Raw genomic sequence first — 26,163 nt, forward strand, 5'->3', positions numbered from 1 at the left:
TGTGTTTTTTTTTTTAATTTATGTTACTTACCCAGCAGCCATTATCATTCTCAATATTACTAACTGCCAATATTCTTTAACGGTTCCTTGTAAAATGATCGCCACAGCAAATACCAAGGTACAAACTGTCAACATTTTGACACGATTAAAACGATCAGCAGCAAGACCCATAAAAACACCAGCAATGGTAAAGACCAAAATAAAAGTGGGACCAGCCAATATCTGGTATTCAATACCCAAGCCATTGCGATTCCATTCACAATAGGTAGTTCCATTGTGGTCCAATGCATGACAGCTGGAAAATAAAACATAAATGAATATTTAAGATTTTTATATAGTATTCATATAAACAAGTCAAAGGTTTGTATTTTATTATTATTACTACTCGCTTCATACTAACAATGTTGCATCGCTTCCAAAAAGTGGACGAAAAAAATGGTAACAATTTCAGAAAGTCCGAAAACCGAAGGCCAGATATCATCGAAATTCGAGACGCAGTGCCGAAACGGATGCAACATACAATATTGAAAAATGAACTTTGACTAAAACCATTGAATTTCCAATTAGTCTCAGAGCTTATCGATAGCCAAAGGAAATTAGACTGGAAAATCGCTTGCACGAAAGAGACCCAGCTACTGAATTTGGATTTCTACAAAAGTTAGCTGAAAATTTAAACCTTCGATTGGCCATCAGAAATTGAGCGCCACCGATTTAATGGTGTGAGCCGCCGTAAAGCCGATGGTCCCTTCACGGACATATCCATCGACCGTGGGCTCAAAGCAAATTCCGAATATTATCGCGGAGATGTCCTAACCACAGTATGGAAGCCCTGGACAAAGAAATATTTCGGCCGCAGACTATGGACATTCCAACAGGACTCCGCACCGTCACACTTAGCACGTGTCAACTAAATATGACTTAAAAGGAAACTCCTCGCATATAAAAATTTGGATTGAAGATTCGATTTTTTGGGGTTGAGATCGAATTAACTTCCTTTTCGCAGTACGACATTTAGTTTAGAAGATATGAACAAAAGAAGTTGTTCCTATAAAAATTTCCAGTTTTTCAGGATTTGTGTGAAATTTTCGGTAATCGCTCGCTTAGTTTAGGAGATGTGAGCAAAAGAATTTTTCCACATAAATTTTTTTTTCAGGATTTGGATGGAATTTTCGATTTTTTGGGGGGTGATCACGAACGAAACTTCCTTTCGCTCTACGATGCTTAGTTTAGGAGATATGAGCATAAAAGGTTTTTCATATAAAAATTTCCAGTTTTTCAGGATTTCGATGAAATTTTCGATTTTTTTTGTGTGATTACGAAGAATCTCCTTTTCGCTCTATGACGCTTAGTTTAGGAGAAATCAGGGAGACACCGTGGTGCAATGCTTAGCATGCCCGCCTTGCATACACAAGGTCGTGGATTCGATTCCTGCTTCAACCGAACACCAAAAAGTTTTTCAGCGGTGGATTATCCCACCTCAGTAATGCTGGTGACATTTCTGAGTGTTTCAAAGCTTCTCTAAGTGGTTTCACTGCAATGTGGAACGCCGTTCGGGCTCGGCTATAAAAAGGAGGTCCCTTGTCATTGAGCTTAAGATGGAATCGGGCAGCACTCAGTGATAAGAGAAAGGTTGACCACTGTGGTATCACAATGGACTGAATAGTCTAAGTGAGCCTGATATATCGGGCTGCCACCTAACCTAACCTAGGAGAAATCAGCAAAAGAAGTTTTTCACATAAAAATTCGAAGTTTTTCAGGATTTTGATGAAATTTTCGATTTTAGGTGGGTGATCACGAATTAACCCCATTTTCGCTCTACAATGCTTAGTTTGAAAAAAAGAGCAAAATAAGCTTTTAAATCAAAAGTTTAGATTTTTTCAAAATTTGGATGAATGAATTTATCGATTTTTTTGGAGGTGATCACGAAGAAGCCTTTCATACAAAAATTTAGATGGAATTTTCGATTTTTTGGCATTTAATCTACGATGTTTTGATATCTCCGTTTAGGAGATATGAGCACAAGAAATTTTTCATAAAAACAAATTTAAATTTTTTCGATTTAGATTTTTTTGATTTTATTTCTATAGAAATAAAATTTTGACAAAATTTTCTATAGAAATAAAATTTTGACAAAATTTTCTATAGAAATAAAATTTTGACAAAATTTTCTATAGAAATAAAATTTTGACAAAATTTTTTATAGAAATAAAATTTGGATGCAATTTTTGGGGGTGTCCACGAATTAATCTCCTTTTCGCTCTTTAATGTTTAGTTTAGGAGATGTAAGCATACGAAGTTTTTCATATAAATATTTAGATCTTTTCAGGATTTTGATGAAATTTTTTATTTTTATAGAAATAAAGTCTTGACAAAATTTTCTATAGAAATAAAATTTTGGCAAAATTTTCTTTAGAAATAAAATTTAGATGGAATTTTTAATCTTTTGGGGGTGTCCACGAATTAATCTCCGTTTCGCTCTACAATGTTTAGTTTAGGAGATGTAAGCATACGAAGTTTTTCATATAAATATTTAGATCTTTTCAGGATTTTAATGAAATTTTTGATTTTTGGGGTAGAGCTCCTATTAGCTCCGCAATACTTAGTTTAGGAGATATAAGCTAAAGAAGAAGAAGATGTTTATAACACCTTACCTTGGTTCATCTTTAATAGCAGAACACTGTTGAGGTACCTCAGCTCTGGAGAACATTGTATTATTCTGTTGACATGATATATCACCATATTCCAATTCAATAGCTGTTTGCTTAGAGGTGACACCAATCAGATAATGACCTAATTCACCGAGAATATAGCCAATGGTCAATACACCCAATACATATGCGCTGTAATAGCCGCTTAGTTTAGATAGCACCGGCAGCATTTTGTAAAACTAAAAATAAAGATAAAAAACATAAAATTGTAACATTTGTCCCCATTAAGAATTTTTTTTTTAATCTATATAAAAAATGCTTATTAAAAAAATTACCTCAATATAACTACAGAGTTTAAAAAAAATTGTATCAGTTAATTAACCAAATTGAAAGTATTTGACTCATACATAATAACTAATATTCTATACAAATTTAATGATTAATCATGCTACAGACAACAGTTTGAAAGCTATTAAGAAAATCTTGAATTTTTTTCACTTAAATGCATGCATTGTATTCTATCTGCCTGCATCAATCAGATAATCATTATACAAATTATAATTAAAAAAGTAAGTGTTTTATTTATTTTGCTCTCGTTTTGTTTATATATTTTTTCTCTCGCAGACTGATTATTAATTTGTGCTAATTTAGTAGATGCTAAGTGTCAATAAATTAACAATTAGTGATAGTAACAGCTGCTGTCAGATTTCTCATTACAATGACATTTCACAAAATGGTTTGTGAGAACTTGAGTGAATGGTATAGGCAAGAAGAATTTAATATAAATATAAAATAAAAACAATTTTTTGGTTTTAAAATTGTTTGCCTTTTAAAAACTAGGTCCCTATTAGGCATGATGAAACTATTACTATTATAAGCTAATCACGGTTAATTGCTAACAAATTGAATCGAAATGTCAAATAAACAGAACCATAGTCATCCTATATTATTGGAATTTTTGTAAAAAAAACAATATTTTTTGTGGTTTTGTGAGGCAACTCTAACATTACTGTGTCTGAAAGTCCTATGAAGTTGCATGAAGTTTTTGGTAATAAAATCAGTACCTGGGTAGTATTTGATTAAATCGGTTTTATTATGCACTGTTGGTGCCAAATTAGATCGATTTGGTGTTTTTAAAAGATTTAAAAATTACAAACAAAAATTATACAGCGATGTCACCTTGTTGTGCAACTGCGTCACCTAGTTATGTAAAATTTTAACAAATTTTTCTGTAGAAATAATGCCCTTGTGGCACTGAGGCTACAAGAAGTATGAAAACTACAATAAAGTACAATTATATAAAAAATACAACTTTGACAAAATGTTCTATAGAAATAAAATTTTGACAACATTTCCCTACGGGAAATGGATCAATCACAGGACCGGTACAGGTGTGCATGGACCAGACCGGTCACTTTAACATAGGTTTGTCATTGACGGGGTAAATGTACACTTTAGGACACGCCTTGGACTCGTTCCTAAGGACACGTCCTGGGGCATTTTAGTAGTAGCACTCCATAGACAGGTTCTCATGAACCAGTCTCGGACAAACTCTTAGAAATCGGTTTCAGTTTGGTTATCCGAAACGCACCAGAAATGAAAAATGTTGAACAATAGGTTATTCTGGTAATTCTTCTTCATTAAATGTGTAGATCCAATAAGATTTTTATATCAAGCGAGTATGGAAATCATTAAATTATCTCCATTTAAAAACTGCGACAAACTGGATCACCGATACCAGTCCTGTGATTGGTCTGTCAGTGGCAATTTGCACCAATTTCCCGTACGGTTCCTATAGAAAAAAAATTGACAAAATTTTCTATAGAAATAAAATTTTACAAAATTTTCTATAGAAATAAAATTTTATTTTCTATAGAAAAGAAATTTTGACAAATTTTTTATAGATATAAAATTTTGACAACATTTTCTATAGAAATACAATTTTGACAAAATATTCTACAGAAATATAATTTTGACAAAATTTTCTATAGAAATAAAATTTGACATAATTTTCTATAGAAATAATATTTTAACATAACTTTCTTTAGAAAAACAATTTTGACATTATTTTCAATAGAAATAAAATTTTGAGAAAATTTTCTATAGAAATAAAATTTTGGCAAAATCGTCTATAGAAATAAAATTTGGGCAAAATTTTCTATAGAAATAAAATTTTGAGAAAAGTTTCTATAGAAATAAAATTTTGACAAAATTTTCTATAAAAATAAAATTTTGACAAAATTTTCGATAGAAATAAAATTGTTCCAAGAAATGGCAACAGTGGATGATAAATTTTCGAAGAAAATCATCTTCTGTGATGAGGCACATTTTCACCTGGCTGGCTGGCGGCATCATCGGGCCGTATTTTTTCCAAAATGAGGTCGGTCTGGCAGTTACTGTGAATGGTGTTCACTATCGTGAGATGATAACGAACTTTTTATGGCCCAAATTGGAAGATATGGATGTGGACGATATGTGGTTTCAGCAGGACGGTGCCACTTGCTACACAGCTAACGAAACAATGGCTCTTTTGTGCAACAAATTCAATGGCCGTGTTATCTCACGTAATGGCGATGTCAATTGGCCGCCAAGATCATGTGATTTGATACCGTTGGACTTTTTTCTTTGGGGTTATTTGAAAGTAAAGATAATTCGGCACATTAACGGCATAGAACCTCCATTATGCCTTAGTGTCATCGAAAATTTGGACCATCGGATGGAGGTGTGCCACCGAGGTCGCGGCGCCAATTTGGCCGATATTTTGTTCCATACATAATTGAGTAATACCAATATATCATAATAAACTAAAATTACAATAATTTCCTAAATAGTTTGTGTTATATTCAAAATCAACATCGGCCCTTGAAATTTTAACCACCCTTTATAAAAATAAAATTTTGACAAAAATTTCTATAGAAATGAAATTTTGACAAAATTTTCTATAGAAATAAAATTGTGACAAAATTTTCTATAGAAATAAAATTTTGAGAAAATGATCTATAGCATTGAAATTTTGACAAAATTTTCTATAGAAATAAAATTTTAAACAAATTTTCTGTAGAAATAAAATTTTGACAAAATTTTCTGTAGAAATAAAATTTTGACAAAATTTTCTATAGAAATGATATTTTGACAAAATTTTCTATAGAAATAAAATTTTGACAAAATTTTCTATAGAAATAAAATTTTGACAAAATTTTCTATAGAAATAAAATTTTGAGAACAGTTTCTATAGAAATAAAATTTTGGCAAGATCTTCTATAGAAATAAATTTTTGACAAAATTTTCGATAGAAATAAAATTTTGACAAAATTTTCGATAGAAATAAAATTTTGACAAAATTTTCTATAGAAATGAAAATTTGACAAATTTTTCTATATAAATAAAATTTTGACAAAATTTTCTATACAAATAAAATTGTGACAAAATTTTATATATAAATAAAATTGTGACAAAATTTTCTATAGAAATAAAATTTGACAAAATTTTCTATAGAAATAAAATTTTGACAAAATTTTCTATAGAAATAAAATTTTGGCAAGATTTTCTATAGAAATAAAATATTCACAAAATTTTCTATAGAAATAACATTTAGACAAAATTTTCTATAGAAATAAAATTTTGACAAAATTTTCTATAGAAATAAAATGTTGATAAAATTTTCTATAGAAATAAAATCTTGAGAAAATTTTCTATAGAAATAAAATTTTGACAAAATGTTCTATAGAAATAAAATTTTGACAAAATTTTCTATAGAAATAAAATTTGACAAAATTTTCTATAGAAATAAAATTTTGAGAAAAGTTTCTATAGAAATAAAATTTTGAGAAAAGTTTCTATAGACATAAAATTTTGAGAAAAGTTTCTATAGAAATAAAATTTTGAGAAAAGTTTCTATAGACATAAAATTTTGAGAAAATTTTCTGTAGAAATAAAATTCGACAAAATTTTCTATAGAAATAAAATGTTCACAAAATTTTCTATAAAAATAAAATTTTGACAAAATTTTCTATAGAAATAAAATTTTGACAACATTTTCTATACACCGAAAAAAAAAGTAAACTGTTTTATAGGAAGAATGAACTACTTAGCGCGAAAATTGAACTATTTTGTACTCCATGTTTTGAGATTTCCACGAAGTGTTGTTAAAACCAGGAAAATTTAGTGCCATGTTGTACGTTTTAACTGTTGTTCTCGAAATTACTCCCTCTCATTGAAGAAAAAATTAACTAAAAGTAAATAAGAAAATCATTGGCGCCAAATCATGACCATTTTAACCATACAGTAGTTCATTCTTACTATTTTTGGGAACCGTACGAAAATTTTCATTTGTTTTAGTTACAAATTAACTTATGTGTAGGGTCATAGAACTTTATACTCGCGTTTAGTTCATAAAATGTTTGAGACATACTGAAAAAAAACGAAAATTTCATTGGACTGTGGAAAATTTCGCAAAAAATAATAAAATTTAACTACAAACAAATAATTTTTTGCAATAAAAATAAGTTAAATTTGGCGTTAGTTTAACTACGGAAATTTTTTTCTGTGTAGAAATAAAATCTTGAGAAAATTTTCCATAGAAATAAAATCTTGACAAAATTTTCTATAGAAATAAAATTTTGACAAAATGTTCTATAGAAATAAAATTTTGACAAAATGTTCTATAGAAATAAAATTTTGACAAAATTTTCTATAGAAATAAAATTTTGACAAAATTTTCTATAGAAATAAAATCTTGAGAAAATTTTCTATAGAAATAAAATCTTGAGAAAATTTTCTATAGAAATAAAATTTAAAAAAAAAAAAAATTCTGTAGAAATACAATTTTACAAAATTTTCTATAAAAATAAAATTTTGACAAAATTTTCTATAGAAATAAAATTTTGACAAAATTTTCTATAAAGATAAAATTTTGACAAAATTTTCTATAGAAATAAAATTTTGACAAAATTTTCTACAGAAATAAAATTTTGACAAAATTTTCTATAAAAATAAAATTTTGACAAAATTTTCTATATAAATAAAATTTTTACAAAATTTTCTATAGAAATAAAATGTTGACAAAATTTTCTATAGAAATAAAATTTTGACAAAATTTTCTATAGAAATAAAATTTTGATAACATTTTCAGTAGAAATAAAATTTTGACAAAATTTTCTATAGAATTGAAATTTTGACAAATTTTTCTATATAAATAAAATTTTGACAAAATTTTCTATACAAATAAAATTGTGACAAACTTTTCTATAAAAATAAAATTTAGACCAAATATTCTAATTCAAATATTCTTTGACAAAATTTTCTATACAAATAAAATCTTCAGAAAATTTTCTATAGAAATAAAATTTTTACAACATTTTCTATAGAAATAAAATTTGATAAAATGTTCTTTAAAAATTACATTTTCTACAAGGGTTAGCCTATCGCCTAGCGCTATGATTATGTTAACACATTAATGTTGGGATATCTAACGGTTTCATTTTTGTATCACAAGGTGACTCTATATTTTAAAAACTTATCGAAGATTTCATCATTCACAATAGTCCTCTAGGGGTATGTTCGGTAAGGCCTAAGTATAATATTATATAAACAATTTTATTTGTTGTGTTTGATTTCAGCTTAAAACCATGTATTGACTAAACTACAAGTGTAGCTTAACCAACAGAGGAAAAGAATGTTTGTCAAATTTATTTGGGCAAAGCCCTATAGACTGCAAGATGGTTGGATGGACGCACGTTTCGGAATTACCACATTCCTCATTTGGCTGGGTTTATTTTGAGCGTGCTTCTTCTTTTTTCATTCGTTTTGTTTTGTTATTGCTGGTTTTGTTCTTTAATTTAAATTTTTAATAGATTCTAAAAAATAAAACTTTTAAATAAAATCTAATGTAGACAAATGTAAACCAGTATGACTTTAATTTAATGAAAAAATATAAATCATCGCCTTTATTATTATTGAAGTTTTTATTGTATAGAAAAAAAATTGGTATCATGAAAACAAATTTGGGCATTAATAAACTATTGTCACATGAAGAACAAAGTCACAACGTTTACAAATTTGAGAAATTCCAATAAAGTGTTAACACTAATTAGTTTTTAACACTAACAATAATTCAATATCTTGACAAAGAAAGTGAAAGGCATTTGTCTAACATTTACAACAGGTAACTTAGAGCCGGATATAAATTTACAATAAACAAGGTTATCGAGGTAATAGTATAGAACAACGAGATCATTTTGGAGATTTTAATAATCGAAGCTATCAAGCCAGTAACAAAAAAAAATAGAAATTCCAAACATCCTCATAATGGTCTTTGTGTAGAACTAGAATACAAATTGTCTAATTTTAGAAAGAACAAACGAAGTTTGTTTGTAATACAATTAATATCCGCATGGGTTTTAGTTCATTATTTCAATAAATTATTTGGCATATGCCAAAGCCTTTGTGTGTGTGTCTTTCCTGGCTTCATACATTTTCATACTTTTTTTTTAAAAAAGCTTTTAGCATTTGGGAGTTTGTACCGGTTTTGTGTTTTTGTTTTATTCTTTTCCAGCACTTGATGTTGGAAGTTTTTTCTTTTCTTATTTTTTTTTTAATCCCAAATCAATTCATAGCCTTGAATTCCATTAAACTATAGTCAAATAAATAGCAATAAAAACAAAAAGTACTTAAAAAAAAATTCCATAGAATCTCGGAAATGAATGATTGATATGGGTTTTACACAGGTTCTTTCATCTTTTTTTTTTCTTGGCAAAAGCCAATGACTTGTGGGAATAATAAAAACTAACTCCATGGTTTTTATACATATTTTTCGGCATCTACTGTGCTTTTTTAATACTTAAAGAATGTTTTTGTGTTGATCAATGTGTAGAGTACTTGATGCTGATAATATAACATTTTTTTTAGTTTAATGCAAAACTCTACGAACCACACCCAAATGGTGTAGAACAAAGTCAAATTCCAAGAACAATCAAATACATCACAAATTAGCCAATTTTTTAATTTAATGCTGTGAATTTTAGTTCAAATGATAAGCCAGAACAGGAGCACTAATGGAAAGAGCTACGTATTATTGATGCAATTTGATATTCAAATTGAGACAACGAAAGACTTTAAAAATAAAATATAACTAGTAACAATTGCCGATACATAGAAAAATTTTTTTTTCTGATTCAATCACGAAATTAATTGATCCAATTAATTTTTTAATTGAAATGTCTTCAATAACGAAAATGATAGTATCAATCACAGTTTTAATTGGAAATTAAAAAAATACTTGTATTAAAAATCAATTGATTTCATTCGAAAATTTTAATTATTTTTTTATATTGATTCAATTAAAAATTTAATTGATGTTGATTGCATAACTCTATTAATTTTTCATTAAAAACGTAACTATTTTCAATCACTTTCTTAACTGACTTATGGTAGTGTTTTTAGTTTGATTAAAAAATTGATTGTTTGAAATTAATTTTTAGTTAAAAAAAGATTCAATTAGTTTTTAATAGACTTAGTCTTTCAAGTTTGATTAAAAAGTTAATTGTATCAATTAGTTATTTGAATTAAAAATTTTAAAATTTTCAATCATTGCCTTAATTAACTTAATGTTTATATTTTGATTAAAAAGTTAATTGTATCAATTAATTAATAAAATTTCAACTTCAATCAACTTTTTAATTAGAAATATTTTGGTGATATTTTTTTCTGTGTGGTATGGCATCTTAAAAGATTGTAACATTGTCTTCTGATTTGTACCTTATCGGACGAAATTTGTTCTTCAATGAAACTTCAAATCTTGGGGTTTATATAGATGCCAAATTTCAACCAGATCGGATGGAATTTAATCCACTAAGAGGCGCCGAAAGTCAAATCTGGAGACCGGTTTATATGGGAGCTATAATTATATATATTGGCCAATATGTATAATTTTGTGTGATTTTTAGGGAGTATACACTAACGTTCCAAATTTCATTCGGATCGGCTATAATTTGCTCTTTCAAGAAACTCCGGATATCAAATCAAGGGGTCTGTTTATATTGGGGCTATACCTTCACTGAAAAAAGTATTGACTTAATATGAAAGATTATGCAACCTAAATTTTAAGACACGCAATTTGCTCAATAGTGAGGACAAATTTCTTTAAATTAATGAAATTTTAATGAAAAGAAAGTTTATAATCTATGTCTCAGAAAAAATCTTTTGTTAAATTTAGGAATTTTAGAAATTTGTGTACGTCCGTTGACGTCGTGTGTCTTTGAAATAAGGCAACATTTCCTTAAAGTAAAGAAAAACACATTTGATTTAAAGAAATCAAAAATTAAATTTTAGGAACCTATGTAGATGTAAATGTAGGTTCTATAAGAATAAAAAAATTATAGCAGATACTTCAGAGTACAAATGTTTAATTATTTTTTTTAACCAAAGACGCAAGATCCTTTAAATAAGACTTAGCCTGTATTTAAAGCCTTTTGATTATACATTGACACACATAAGTATTGACACACTAAACAATTTTGTTTACAAACCACAAGTTAAAAGTGATATGAAGCTATTTTAAATTAAACAAGTATATACGGCCGTAAGTTCGGCCAGGCGGAATCTTATGTACCCTCCACCATGGATTGCGTAGAAACTTCTACGAAAGACTGTCATCCACAAATTTCAACTCACATGGTTGTTAAATATCATATACTACCAAATTTCAACCAGATCGGATGAATTTTGCTTCTCCAAAAGGCACCGGAGGTCAAATCTGGGGATCGGTTTATATGGGAGCTATATATTATTATGGACTGATAGGAACCAATTCCTGCATGGTTGTTGGATACCCTATACTAACATCATGTACCAAATTTCAACCGAATGGGAAGAATTTTGCTCTTCCAATGTGCTCCGGAGGTCAAATCTGGGCATCGGTTTATATGGGGCCTATATATAATTATGGACCAATATCGACCAATTTTTGCGTGGGTGTTTGAGGCCATATATTAACATCACGTACCAAATTTCAACTGAATCAGATAAATTTTGGTCTTCCAAGAGGCTCCGGAGGTCAAATCTGGTGATCGGTTTATATGGGGGCTATATATAATTATGGACCTATATGGACCAATTTTTGCATGGTTGTTAGAGACCATATACTAACACCATGTACCAAATTTCAGCCGGATCGGATGAAAATTGTTTCTCTTAGAGGCTCTGCAAGCCAAATCGGGGGATCGGTTTATATGGGGGCTATATATAATTATGGACCGATGTGGACCAATTTTTGCATGGTTGTTAGAGACCATATACTAACACCATGTACCAAATTTCAGCCGGATCGGATGAAATTTGCTTCTCTTAGAGGCTCCGCAAGCCAAATCGGGGGATCGGTTTATATGGGGGCTATATATAATTATGGACCGATATAGACCAATTTTTGCATGGTTGTTAGAGACCATCTACTAACACCGTGTACCAAATTTCAGCCTGATCGAATGAAAATTGTTTCTCTTAGAGGCAAGCCAAATCGGGGGATCGGTTTATATGAGGGCTATATATAATTATGGACCGACGTTAACCAATTTTTGCACGGTTGTTAGAGACCATATACCAACACCATGTACCAAATTTCAGCCGGATCGGATGAAATTTGCTTCTCTTTTAGGCTCCGCAAGCCAAATCTGGGGATCGGTTTATATGGGGGCTATATATAATTATGGACCGATGTGGACCAGTTTTTGCATGGTTGTTAGAGACCATATACCAGCACCATATACCAAATTTCAGCCGGATCGGATGAAATATGCTTCTGTTAGAGGCTCCACAAGCCAAATCTGAGGGTCCCTTTATATGGGGGCTATACGTAAAAGTGGACCGATATGGCCCATTTTCAATACCATCCGACCTACATCGATAACAACTACTTGTGCCAAGTTTCAAGTCGATAGCTTGTTTCGTTCGGAAGTTAGCGTGATTTCAACAGACGGACGGACGGACGGACATGCTTAGATCGACTCAGAATTTCACCACGACCCAGAATATATATACTTTATGGGGTCTTACAGCAATATTTCGATGTGTTACAAACGGAATGACAAAGTTAATATACCCCCATCCTATGATGGAGGGTATAAAAAAATTATAACAGATACTTCAGAGTACAAATGTTTAATTATTTTTTTTTTAACCAAAGACGCAAGATCCTTTAAATAAGACTTAGCCTGTATTTAAAGCCTTTTGATTATACATTGACACACATAAGTATTGACACACTAAACAATTTTGTTTACAAACCACAAGTTAAAAGTGATATGAAGCTATTTTAAATTAAAAAATATTTCAAATTGGATTGTAACTGCGTTAAGTATCTACATCATTATTTTATTTTAGAAAGATGTATGTCCTTTAAATATTTAAATTATAAAAAAAAAATTAAAAAAAAGGCAAAATTTTTTGAGGAACAAAAGTATTGGCAGTACAGTACTTGTTGGGCAGTCCTTTTTGTTTTGAAATAGCATTAAGCAGTCTAGATAATGAATGGACTATTTATTTTGTTTTATTTGTACCTATATTCTTCCACACTCATAAAAAAGTTTACTTGGATCCAAACATTTTGACCTTCATTTTAGGATTTTGGTATTGATTCCGAGCCAAAGATGCGGCTTCTTTAAAATAAAGACATTTTTAGCTACCTATCTGGCTTTAAATCTAGGACTAATACAAATAAAATTAGGATACAGACCTCATTTATCAAATTTTCACTCTGTTTTCGCGGTTTATTAATAATGGTACTCACGTACAAACAAATGCCAGTTTAAAAATCCAAATTATAACGGATACTTCAAAATAAAAAATGTTTTCCTGATTCCAAAAAAAACTTTAAACCAAAGACGCTAAAACCTCAAAATAAGTCTTAGACTATATTTGAAACGTTTTTATCTTAAATCTAAAGTTTCAATATTTCAGTTAATTTAAGGACAATTTCTTAACATCAAAAATTTGTTTTTTTTTACTTTAAGCAAAATTTACAAAATTAGTGTCCTAAATTTAATGAAAAAAAATGTTTGAAGCAAAGATTATAAACTTTATTTTAATTAAAATTTCATTATTTTAAAGAAATTTGTCCTTAATATTTTGTAAATTTGGCATCCTAAAATTTAGGTTGTGTAATCTCTAATATCACGTAAATATCTTTTTCAGTGCATTCTACCATCAACACTTTACCAAATTTCGTCAAAACCGCTTAACAATAGTGACCTGTATACTGCGAACAACAAATACGTGGTCAGGCGGACGGACACCAAGGGCTAAACTGACTCAGGAGGTGGTTCTAAGTCGATCGACATATATCTTATGGAGCTTTAAATTCTTTGGGTGCACCGTAAAAATAGTGAACCCACAAGGAAGAAAAATTTTTTTTTTTATTTTTAGAAAATTTTAACGAATAAATAAGTAAATATTTTTCGACAAATTCAAGAAAATTTATTAGTCATAATCAATTTTTTTTCACCTGTTAAATTTTGTTGTTTGAAGGTAAAAATTTGCGTTCAAAATTGCAAAAATCTCTTTAGTGCCATACAAATTCTAGGGAGCCACCGTGGTGCAATGGTTAGCATGCCCGCCTTGTATACACAAGTTCGTGGGTTCGATTCCTGCTTCGACCGAACACCAAAAATTTTTCAGCGGTTGATTATCCCACCTAAAGGGTGATACGGTCAAAATTTGGTCAATATAAACTTGACGTATTTCTTTCAATTTTGCATTTAAAAAACCTGAACACCCCTCATTTTGAAGGTGTGTGTGTAGAATGATGCTCCTATTTTGATTTTGGAATTCACTCTTCAGTTGTCAAAATGCCGTCCAAGCAAGAAGAGCAGCGTATCATAATTTTGCTCGCGCATCGCGAAAATCCGAGCTACTCGCACGCAAAACTGGCAAAATCGCTAAAAGTTGCCAAATCAACTGTTACAAATGTAATTAAAGTGTTTGGGGAACGTTTGTCGACAGCCAGGATGTCTGGATCGGGGGGAAATCGAAAACCGGAAGCCGCTGAGACGACTATAGAGTTGCCGGTAGTTTCAAGCGAAACCCTAACCTCTCTCTCCGAGATGCCGCAAATAAGCTGGGTGTATCGTCTACAACCGTGCATCGAGCCAAAAAACGAGCCGGACTATCGACTTACAAGAAGGTAGTGACTCCAAATCGCGATGATAAACAAAATACGACGGCCAAAGCGCGATCCCGGAGGCTGTAAACGACGATGCTGACGAAGTTTGACTGCGTGGTAATGGACGACGAAACCTACGTCAAAGCCGACTACAAGCAGCTTCCGAGACAGGAGTTTTATACGGCAAAAGGAAGGGGAGAGGTAGCAGATATTTTCAAGCACATAAAACTGTCAATGTTCGCAAAGAAATATCTGGTTTGGCAAGCCATCTGTACCTGTGGCTTGAAAAGCAGCATTTTCATAACTTCCGGGACTGTCAACCAAGAAATTTACGTGAAAGAGTGTTTGAATAAACGTCTGCTACCTTTCCTGAAGAAACACGGTTGTTCCGTACTATTTTGGGCGGATTTGGCATCTTGCCATTACGGTAAAAAGGCCATGGAGTGGTACGCCGCCAACAACGTGCAGGTGGTTCCCAAGGACAAGAACCCTCCCAACACGCCAGAGCTCCGCCCAATTGAGAAATACTGGGCTATTGTCAAGCGGAACCTAAAGAAGACCAAAAAACTGCTAAGGACGAGCAGCAGTTCAAGGCAAACTGGCTTTCTGCGGCGAAGAAGGTGGACAAGGTGGCTGTACAAAATCTGATGGCAGGTGTCAAGCGTGAGGCCCGGCAATTCGGATTTGGAAAAGCGAAAGCCTAACTGAATATTTTTCCTGAATTTTATACTAATTGAACTTGAAAAAGAAATTTAATTTGATTTTTTAAATAAACGATTTCACCGATTTACATGCGTTTTCCCTTGACGATGGACGCATTTGTAGCAAAATTTACAAATTTAAAGAAATAATGAACTAGTTTGTGAGAAGTACGAATTTAGTAAATCTTTATGTTTCATTTGTGTATAATTTTTTCCAGTTTTTTTAGTTCATTTAACTAACGTACGCAAAAAAAAGAGTAAAGGAAACTTTCTCCAAACATAATAATTCCATGAACTAAAATAAAGTTAAATTGGCCCTAGTGAAATAGAGGGTTCACTTTTTTGAGTGTGTAGTACTGTCATAAAATACGAATTTATGAAAAGTTATGCAAAATTGTCTAAAATTCCTCAGAAAAGAAAACTTTACTTTCAGTGTAAAAGAAAACAAGCCTATTATACTCAAACCTATAATTTTGTTAAATAGGTGGCGCCCACAAAACGATGGATTAATTTAAATTGTAGCGATCGTATAATTTTTTATAATAAACGCATCTATTAAAAATTGTATATTGGAAGCAAAAAAGCCATGACATGTGCTATTACTATTCCAACTAAAATATATGCAACACGTATACAATAATTAATTGTTTTAGCAGTGGCGTTCAATACAACTATATTTTTACATTTTTAAACTGAAATCATATGCTCCAATTCATATTTGCCCATACATACATACATATATCCTTTGTAATATAACCATATATCATATTTCAGTTTTTACAACTGTTCTGTTCTAAAGTGAAGTGTAGACATTTTCAAGGTTAACCACTTAAGAACTTTGGACGCAAAGTTCGATACAAAGAAAACCATTAAATAAAATTCCCAGACTACTTCCTTTTAAACTTTTTATTCACTTTATATGTACGTAGTATAAATGTATTTTATCTTTTTCATAGGTACAATATGAATCATGCGTGGAACTCTTAATAGCTAAATGTAAGACCAGTTTTCTATAGCTATGGTATCCAATTATGGGGGTATTCCCCATGAGAGGAAATTCGTATTGTGTTAAAACAAAATCAAAAACCACGTGCAAACTCTTTTAAGTTCATTTTAATGATTATGCTGGATATTTACGCATATACAATACCGGTTTCAAGACAACTTCATTTTCTTAACATTGAAAAGAATGTGCAATTTGTTATTATAGTGTACACAATATTATTGATATGTGTTTTTTCAGAATTGGTCTTAATTGATACAGATTTCAAATGCGTAGTGTCTACTAACATGTTTATAACATATGCTGTTGACACGCATAACATACGCATATATTATGATCGTATAGTACACTCAAACAAAACGTTTAGTACACTCAAACAAAACAATGTTCCTACAACATAAAAAAAAAACTATTATTATACCCTCCACCATAGGATGGGGCTATATATTAACTTTGCCATTCCGTTTGTAACACATCGAAATATTGCTCTAAGACCCCATAAAGTATATATATTCTGGGTCGTGGTGAAATTCTGAGTCGATCTGAGCATGTCCGTCCGTCCGTCCGTCCGTCTGTTGAAATCACGCTAACTTCCGAACGAATCAAGCTATCGACTTGAAACTTGGCCCAAGTAGTTGTTATTGATGTAGGTCGGATGGTATTGCAAATGGGCCATATCGGTCCACTTTTACGTATAGCCCCCATATAAACGGACCTCCAAATTTGGCTTGCGTTTGCTCTAAAAGAAGCAAATTTCATCTGATCCGGCTGAAATTTGGTGCATGGTGTTAGTATATGGTCTCTAACAACCATGCAAAAATTGGTCCATATCGGTCCATAATTACATATAGCCCCCATATAAACCGATCCCCCGATTTGGCTTGCGGAGCCTCTAAGAGAACCAAATTTCATCCGATCCGGCTGAAATTTGGTACATGGTGTTAGTATATGGTCTCTAACAACCATACAAAAATTAGTCTACATCGGTCCATAATTATATATAGCCCCCATATAAACCGATCCCCCGATTTGGCTTGCGGAGCCTCTAAGACCAGCAAATTTCATCCGATCCGTTTGGAATTTTGAACATGGTGTTAGTATATGGTCTCCAACAATCGTGCCAGAATTGGTCCATATCGGTCCATGATTATATATAGCCCCCATATAAACCGTTCTCCAGATTTGACCTCCGGAGCCTCGTGGAAGAGCAAAATTCATCCGATCCGGTTGAAATTTGGTACGTGGTGTTAGTATATGGTATCCAACAACCATGCAGGAATTGGTCCATATCGGTCCATAATTATGTATAGCCCCCATATAAATCGATCCCCAGATTTGGCTTGCGGAGCCGAACGAGCTCTATCGATCGATAGAAATTTTTCTGGGGGGTCTAAGCCCCCTCCGCAGAGGCCTTCCTACGCTTATGAACAACGCAAAAGTTGCGAACAAAGCATTCAATATTGGAAATTAATTGAGTGAAAACTATTTTCTCTCAAGAGTTGCAGACGTTTCGAAGTTTCGACATGACCTCAGAATCAAGATTAAAGTTCAATGGAAATGCTTCATAAAATCCTAAATATATTTTTTATCAATTTCAGGATGTAGAAAAAATGGTCTATGTGGTGACCATACTTGATGTCTTGAATATTTTTGAAATATGCCGTTTCCAAAATGTCTAATACATTTGTTATTCCTATAGCATGCCGATAATACAGTTTTTACATGCACTACTTATGGCAGCCAAATATAAGTGATAACAACGTTTCATGGAATTTTTTGGCAGAAAAATCATCCATGCATTTGTTATCGGTAGCGGATATTTATGAAAATTCCTGTTGTATACCAATAATACTAATAATAATACTAATAATAACGCCTCCCGTAATTTTCAGTAAGCACAAAAACAATGCATTTGTTATGGATAGCCCAAACTTCGTTAGAGGTACAAACTGGACTTAAGCAAAGCTTGTTTTTGGGCACTTGCCTTTCAAAATAGCAGACAAAGTTTGTTACCACTGACTATTCTCTATTTTTCGAATGAGTTTTCAGCGTTTTCTACTAACAAATTTTTTTTAGAGTTTTGAATTTCTCAGACATCTCAAACAGAGTTTAGTTCTAGCGCCACTGGAACTCAATTCATTCATAACATAGGAATTTAACACTATTTTAATAGGTGATATTAGTGTGAAAAATGGTTTGTCCCATTGTTTATAGGTAGGTAACGACATTTTGACAACAAAATGCTATATAAATCAATTTATTTAAGCTATTTTATATACATGTCAAACAAAGTTAGGCAAACGCCAAACAAAATGATTTATTCTTGATCATATTGTCATGGATATCGAATAGGAGGGTAAATATAAAAAAGCCTCATGTTGCTAGTGTCCATAGACCGAGAAGTGCACAGACTTCTTAAATCAATTTTAAGCTCGGTTATTTGTCTATAGTCCATAGATGGAGCTTTTTCTTTTATAAAATAATTATTTTTAATTTGTTGTCTCCTTTTGAAAAACTGCAAATTTTGTAAAAGAATATAAAGTTCAGCATATACATAAGCTTAATATATTTTAATATTTAATACGATCAATCACAATAATCTATTATTGTGAGTGGAATTTCAACGGATATCAGTTCAACGATTTCTGGTAATAAGGGTTTCCTTTTTCTCGGACTTTTTCCAAACCGGGAATTTTTTTCGAATTTCCCGGGATCCCGGTCAAAGGGAAACCAACTTTGATGGTTTCCCATCAATCGCCTAAAGCTACGATTATAAGCCATTGTCTGGACAACTAACAATATATATAATATTGATCTCTTACATCAGTCATAAAAATCATACTAAAATATGAAATATTTTGTAATACAAAAAATTTTCACAATGTTTTCTTTCAGTATAGTTTTCGGAAAAACACTTCTAATATAGTGGGATTTTTTGTAACCTTAAGAGTGTTTGGAAATGAAAAAACTTATTTCGATTTCACTATCATTCACACTCATTCACAATACACTTCCAAAATCCACTTTAACTAGATATCAACTGTCATTTTCCATATAAAACCCTCTAAAGGGTGATATGGTCAAAATTTGGTCAAGGGAAAACGCGTGTAAATCGGTGAAATCGTTTATTTTAAAAATCAAATTAAATTTCTTTTTCAAGTTCAATTAGTATAAAATTCAGGAAAAATATTCAGTTAGGCTTTCGCTTTTCCAAATCCGAATTGCCGGGCCTCACGCTTTGTACAGCCACCTTCTTTGCCGCAGAAAGCCAATTTGCCTTGAACTGCTGCTCGTCCTTAGCAGTTTTTTTGGTCTTCTTTAGGTTCCGCTTGACAATAGCCCAGTATTTCTCAATTGGGCGGAACTCTGGCGTGTTGGGAGGGTTCTTGTCCTTGGGAATCACCTGCACGTTGTTGGCGGCGTACCACTCCATGGCCTTTTTACCGTAATGGCAAGATGCCAAATCCGGCCAAAACAGTACGGAACATCCGTGTTTCTTCAGGAAAGGCAGCAGACGTTTATTCAAACACTCTTTCACGTAAATTTCTTGGTTGACAGTCCCGGAAGCTATGAAAATGCTGCTTTTCAAGCCATAGGTACAGATGGCTTGCCAAACCAGATATTTCTTTGCGAACTTTGACAGTTTTATGTGCTTGAAAATATCTGCTACCTTTCCCCTTCCTTTTGCCGTATAAAACTCCTGTCCCGGAAGCTGCTTGTAGTCGGCTTTGACGTAGGTTTCGTCGTCCATTACCACGCAGTCAAACTTCGTCAGCATCGTCGTGTACAGCCTCCGGGATCGCGCTTTGTCCGTCGTATTTTGTTTATCATCGCGATTTGGAGTCACTACCTTCTTGTAAGTCGATAGTCCGGCTCGTTTTTTGGCTCGATGCACGGTTGTAGGCGATACACCCAGCTTATTTGCGGCATCTCGGAGAGAGAGGTTAGGGTTTCGCTTGAAACTACCGGCAACTCTCTTTGTCGTCTCAGCGGCTTCCGGTTTTCGATTTCCCCCCGATCCAGACTTCCTGGCTGTCGACAAACGTTCCCCAAACACTTTAATTACATTTGTAACGGTTGATTTGGCAACTTTTAGCGATTTTGCCAGCTTTACGTGCGAGTAGCTCGGATTTTCGCGACGCGCGAGCAAAATTTTGATACGATGCTCTTCTTGCTTGGACGGCATTTTGACAACTGAAGAGTGAATTCCAAAATCAAAATAGGAGCAACATTCTACACACACACACCTTCAAAATGAGAGGTGTTCAGGTTTTTTAAATTGCAAAATTGAAAGAAATACGTCAAGTTTATATTGACCAAATTTTGACCGTATCACCCTTTATTATATATGAAATATTGTAAAGAAAATTTCCCGGGAAAGCGGGAGCGAAAAAATAGCAAATTCCCTGGATCCCGTTTCCGGGGAAAACCCTACTTGTAATTCAACAAAGTGGTTTTGACGATAAATGTGTTGCTTAGTTTACCATCTAAATATTTTTTTCAATGAAAATGTTTTCTGGGATTTAGTAAAACAAAAACTAATCTCTTTTCACGTAATATCGAAATTTTGTTCATGTCTCTCTTAATAAAACAAAATATCTAAATAAGTGTTAATTTCGATTAAATTATACAATGAAATAAAAAGCGCTTATCTTCAATCGCACAAAACAATTGAAAATACATCATGATGCATTTCAATGTTAAAAGAATATCTTGTTAATAGGTTTCTGTTGTCACAGACATTAAGAACGCAATGCAGAACCGCAGAGCATGCAATGCACATTGATGAAGCAGCTCATCATTGATAGTACAACTTTTCATCATTGTATGTATGTATGTTTGTTTTTTTTTTTATTACCCTGACATGATGTTGGACAGTTGAATGGCGGCAATAAACCATGGCCCAACAATGCTGTTGTCAATGTGACAACATTAATTTGCTATAATTTGACAACAATTTGCTATAAAATCATATCTACATATGTATAGATTTACATAAATGAATTGTAACATGAATATTTAATTGGTTATTGTTTATTGACTTTTCAATTCGGTACAGGATTGACACTGTGGCTAAAGGCCGGTACTATGTTCGATTTCCGTTGGGAAAAATTAGTGATTTTTTTCCATTTGTGGTACTATGTTTTTTTTCCTTCCACATGTTGAGATTAGTTATAAGAAATTATTATACCCTCCACCATAGGATTGTAACACATCGAAATACTGATCTTAGACCCCCATAAAATATATATATTGTGGGTCGTGGTGAAATTCTAAATCGAAATCACGCTAACTTCCGAATGAAACAAGCTATCGACTTCAAACTTGGCACAAGTAGTTGTTATTGATGTAGATCGTATGTTATTGCAAATTTTTTGAGGAATAAATCTATAAAAATAAAATTTTTGAAAAAAATTCTATATTTATAGATATAAAATGTTGACAAAATTATCTATAGAAATAAAATTTTGACTAAATTTTCTGTAGAAATAAAATTTTGACTAAATTTTCTATAGAAATAAAATTTTGACCAAATTTTCTGTAGAAATAAAAATAGAAATAAAATTTTGACAAAATTTTCTATAGATATAAAATGTTGACAAAACTTTCTATAGAAATAAAATTTTGAGAAAATTTTCTATAGAAATAAAATTTTGACAAAATTTTCTATAGGAATAATATTTTGACAAAATTTTCTATAAATAAAATTTTGATAAAATTTTCTAGAGAAATAAAATTTTGACAAAATTTTCTATAGAAATAAAATTTGACAATTTCCTCTGTTGGGTAAGCTACTCTTGTAGTTTAGTCAACCAATGGTTTTAAAGCTGAGATCAAAACAACAAATATGATTGAAGTACAAACCCACAATAAAAAACAAAACACGAATGAAGTAAGAGGAAGCACGCTCAAAATAAACCCAGCCAACTGCACTCAAATCGATGATTTGATGGTGGCAAAGGAAAATAGAAATGTTTGTATGAATTTATTTCGGCATAAGGTTAAAGTGGCAGCCCGATTAAGATTCAGGCTCACTTAGACTATTCAGTCCATTGTGATAAACCGGCTATCATAAAACTTTTTTCGGAAGGTTCAAGTGTGGTTCACCATGGGTTTAGGGAACTGCCTGAATTTATTCTGATAATTGGTTGATAGTTTTGCTGCAAGTAGATGATGCTGATGAGGAATGTGGTAATTCCGAAACCTGCGTCCATCCAACCATCTTGCAGTCTATAGGGCTTTGCCCAAATAAATTTGACAAACATTCTTTTCCTCTGTTGGTTAAGCTATTCTTGTAGTTTAGTCAACACCAGGGTTGGCCTGTCACAAACTGTGACTTTTGCGACATACATTTGCGACGGTATAATACGTATGTCGCAAAAGTCGTAAACCTACTGTAGAAAACCAAATATGAATAGAAGAAATCCTGAACATTTTTTAATTTAGTTTGACAGCATTCGCTGTGAGTTTCTGCAGAAATTTGTGAAAGTTTTCCCATGTTTAAGCCTATTTTCTTAGGTGGTATCGAAATTCCCGTTGGTGAGTGTGCAAAATACCTTGGGGTTATATTGGACAGGAGACTGAACTCAAAGCTAAGAAAGGACGAGAAAATCCACGGTTACCCTGTACTCGTGCAAAAGGCAATAGGGAAAATGTGGGAACTAAAACCGAAAATTGTGAACATTCCTAAGAATTGAAACTTCTTCGCATATACCATCGTCGTGGATGTCATCGAATTCGCCGCCTAGCTGACGCGACTAAAGTATTTTCAGTTTGCGACATTTGTTACTTTTTCTACATTTACGACGCGTATGTGACGTTTACAACTTTGCGACAGTCGCAAACCTAAAAAAGTTTGATACAGACCATCTCTGGTCAACACAATGGTTTTAAAGCTGAGATCAAAACAACAAATATGAAATAAAATTTTGACAACATTTTCTATAGAAATAAAATTTTGACAAAATTTTCTATAGAAATAAAATTTGGAAAAAATTGTCTATAAAAGTAAAATCTTGACAAAACTTTCTATAGAAATAAAATTTTTACAAAATTTCTACAGAAATAAAATTTTTCTAGAGAAATAAAATTTTGACAAAATTTTCTATAGATATAAAATGTCGACAAAACTTTCTATATAAATAAAACTTTTACAACATTTTCTATAGAAATAAAATTTTTACAAAAGTTTCTATAAAAGTAAAATCTTGACAAAACTTTCTATAGATATAAAATGTTTACAAATTTTTCTATAGAAGTAAAATCTTGACAAATCTTTCTATAGAACTAAAATTTTGACAAAATTTTCTGTAGAACTAAAATTTTGACAAAATTTTCTAGAGAAATAAAATTTTGACAAAATTTTCTAAAGAAATAAAATTTTGAGAAAATTTTCTATAGAAAAAAATTTTGATAAAATTTTCAACAGATATAAAATTTTGACAAAACTTTCTACAGAAATAAAATTTTGAGAAATTTTTCTATAGAAATAAAATTTTCAGAAAATTTTCTATTGGAATAAAATTTTGACAATATTTTCTATAGAAATATTTGTTTGGTAGATTTGTGATAAGGTTTTCTTCTTTGGTTAGGTTATGTGGCAGCCCGATGTATCAGGCTCACTTGGACTATTCAGTCCATTGTCATACCACAGTGGTGAACTTCTCTCTTATCACTGAGTGCTGCCCAATTCCATGTTAAGCTCAATGGCAAGGGACCTTCTTTTTATAGCCGAGTCCGAACGGCGTTCCACATTCCAGTGAAACCACTTAGAGAAGCTTTGTAACCCTCAGAAATGCCACCAGCATTAGTGAGGTGGGATAATCCACCGCTGAAAAATCGAACCACGAACCCACGACCTTGTGTATGCAAGGCGGGCATGCTAACCATTGCACCACGGTGACTCCCGTGGTTTTTTTGGAACGAGTGGCAACCGTGGTTCCTTACAGTGTTAAAGATCAAGCCTTGCCGGCTTCTAATTTCCTCGTCTAGAGCCACCAAAATGTAAAAATTATTAAAAATTGTGTTGAGTGAAAAAGTCCCTACGTCCCTACAAGGCGCTAAATATTAGGAAAAAACCTACAACCTTTTGGAGTAGTAAAATTTATCCGATCCGATTAAAATTTGGTACGTGGTGTTAGTATATGGCCGCTAGCAACCATGCAAAGATTTATCCATATCGGTCCATAATTATATGTAGCCCCAAATTTGCAAATATTGGTCTATATATAATTATATATAGCTCTCAGATAAACCGATTTTCAATCACTCAAAAATTGGTCCATATCGGTACATAATTGTATATAGGCCCCATAAAAAGCGACCCCCATATTTCAATTCTGGGTATCTAATCAGGGTAAAAGTCCGTATCGATTCGTAATTATTTGTAGACTTAATTCAATAACGCTCCCTGCTTAAATAGCGCTCCCAGTTACCTAAATAAACACCGCTTTCTATATGCGAAATAATTGTATAAAAATTTTCACCATAATGAACATTGTACCGGCCTTTAAATATAAAGTAGCAATTTATGACCAATTTATGTTAGTTAACTCCATATCCATGGGCAGAAGAAATCAATATCCCAGCAAAAACAGAACTAATAAAAAAATCGTTTGGATCCCCAATTTGTGATCCAGAAGTAGTGAAAACTTGCAAATGAATTTGACATGGTTTTGTCAAAGGAAAATTTATCGCAATGTATTTTTTGTTTTCCTAGGAAATGATTGAATTCTTTCTTTCTGTGTAGCATCTTATTATTGTGGCATTGCTAGGCATGTGTACATTATTATCGAATATTCTTGTTAACTTTGATTATTAGTATTATTGTATGTATATTATTATCTTGCAGTCTTTCTATTGTCTTAATGGCTAATAATGGTACAATGTTGCTAAAGATGTGGAACCCAGAGTATCATTTCATTATATGTTAGTGTGCTCTTCTCAAAATTAAACTGATAAAAAAATAGAAACAAAGATAATATTGAAGCCTATTTGGCAATGAAAAATATTACTTAAGTGTTTTCTTGTGTCAATTTGTTAAATAAATATAATAAACGCGACTGGAAGTTTTTCGTGATTTTTAGGTTTTCAATATATGTCATAGTTGAAAATGGTTCATATTTTGATCGTTTAAAACAAAAATTAAAAATATTGTAGTTTTTAATTTTTTCAAACGAATTTGAAACATTAAAAACATCAATTTGTTAAGTAAATATAATAAACAATTTTGGAAGTTTTTGTTTTTTATGATTTTTAGGTTTTCATTATATGACATTAGATATTAGTTAAAGGTAAACGACAAATCATATAAAATTTGCACTGCCTCCATTAATCACGAATTGTTTACCAGCAAAAAATAAATTCTTACTGATACAAAAATGCGAGTGGGCGAATGAATTTATTTGCAATGAATTTATTAGTCCATTTTTGTTTTCTTTTTGTGCACAGTGAAAAATTTACACTTAGTATACATTATGAAAGAAATAAGGTATATTAAAAATATTTCAATAAAACAATGAAATACTGTTTCTGTATGTGATTTTCATATATGCACATAGAAAAAATATAACCAAAATATTTCCAATTAAAATTTTAATTTAAAAAAAAATATTTAATTAAAACTTTAATGGATTAAAAAAAAATTAATTGAAACAAAAA

The 26,163-nt window shown here is 31.7% G+C and overlaps 1 protein-coding gene across 1 annotated transcript in view; it reads right to left on the reverse strand.

The window, feature by feature from the left end:
• Window positions 1–26,163, reverse strand: part of LOC142228759 (D-xylose transporter) — a 50,490-nt gene that overhangs the window by 3,580 nt on the left and 20,747 nt on the right. The window contains exons 2-3 of the mRNA XM_075299269.1: window positions 2,652–2,887; window positions 32–295 (exon numbers count right to left, since the gene is read on the reverse strand). Coding sequence (XP_075155384.1) covers window positions 32–295; window positions 2,652–2,878 — 491 coding nt within the window. The 5' untranslated portion in view covers window positions 2,879–2,887. The remainder of the gene's footprint in view (window positions 1–31; window positions 296–2,651; window positions 2,888–26,163) is intronic.

This window comes from Haematobia irritans, chromosome 3 (assembly GCF_050003625.1).
Source record: "Haematobia irritans isolate KBUSLIRL chromosome 3, ASM5000362v1, whole genome shotgun sequence".
NCBI classification, from domain to species: domain Eukaryota; kingdom Metazoa; phylum Arthropoda; class Insecta; order Diptera; family Muscidae; genus Haematobia; species Haematobia irritans.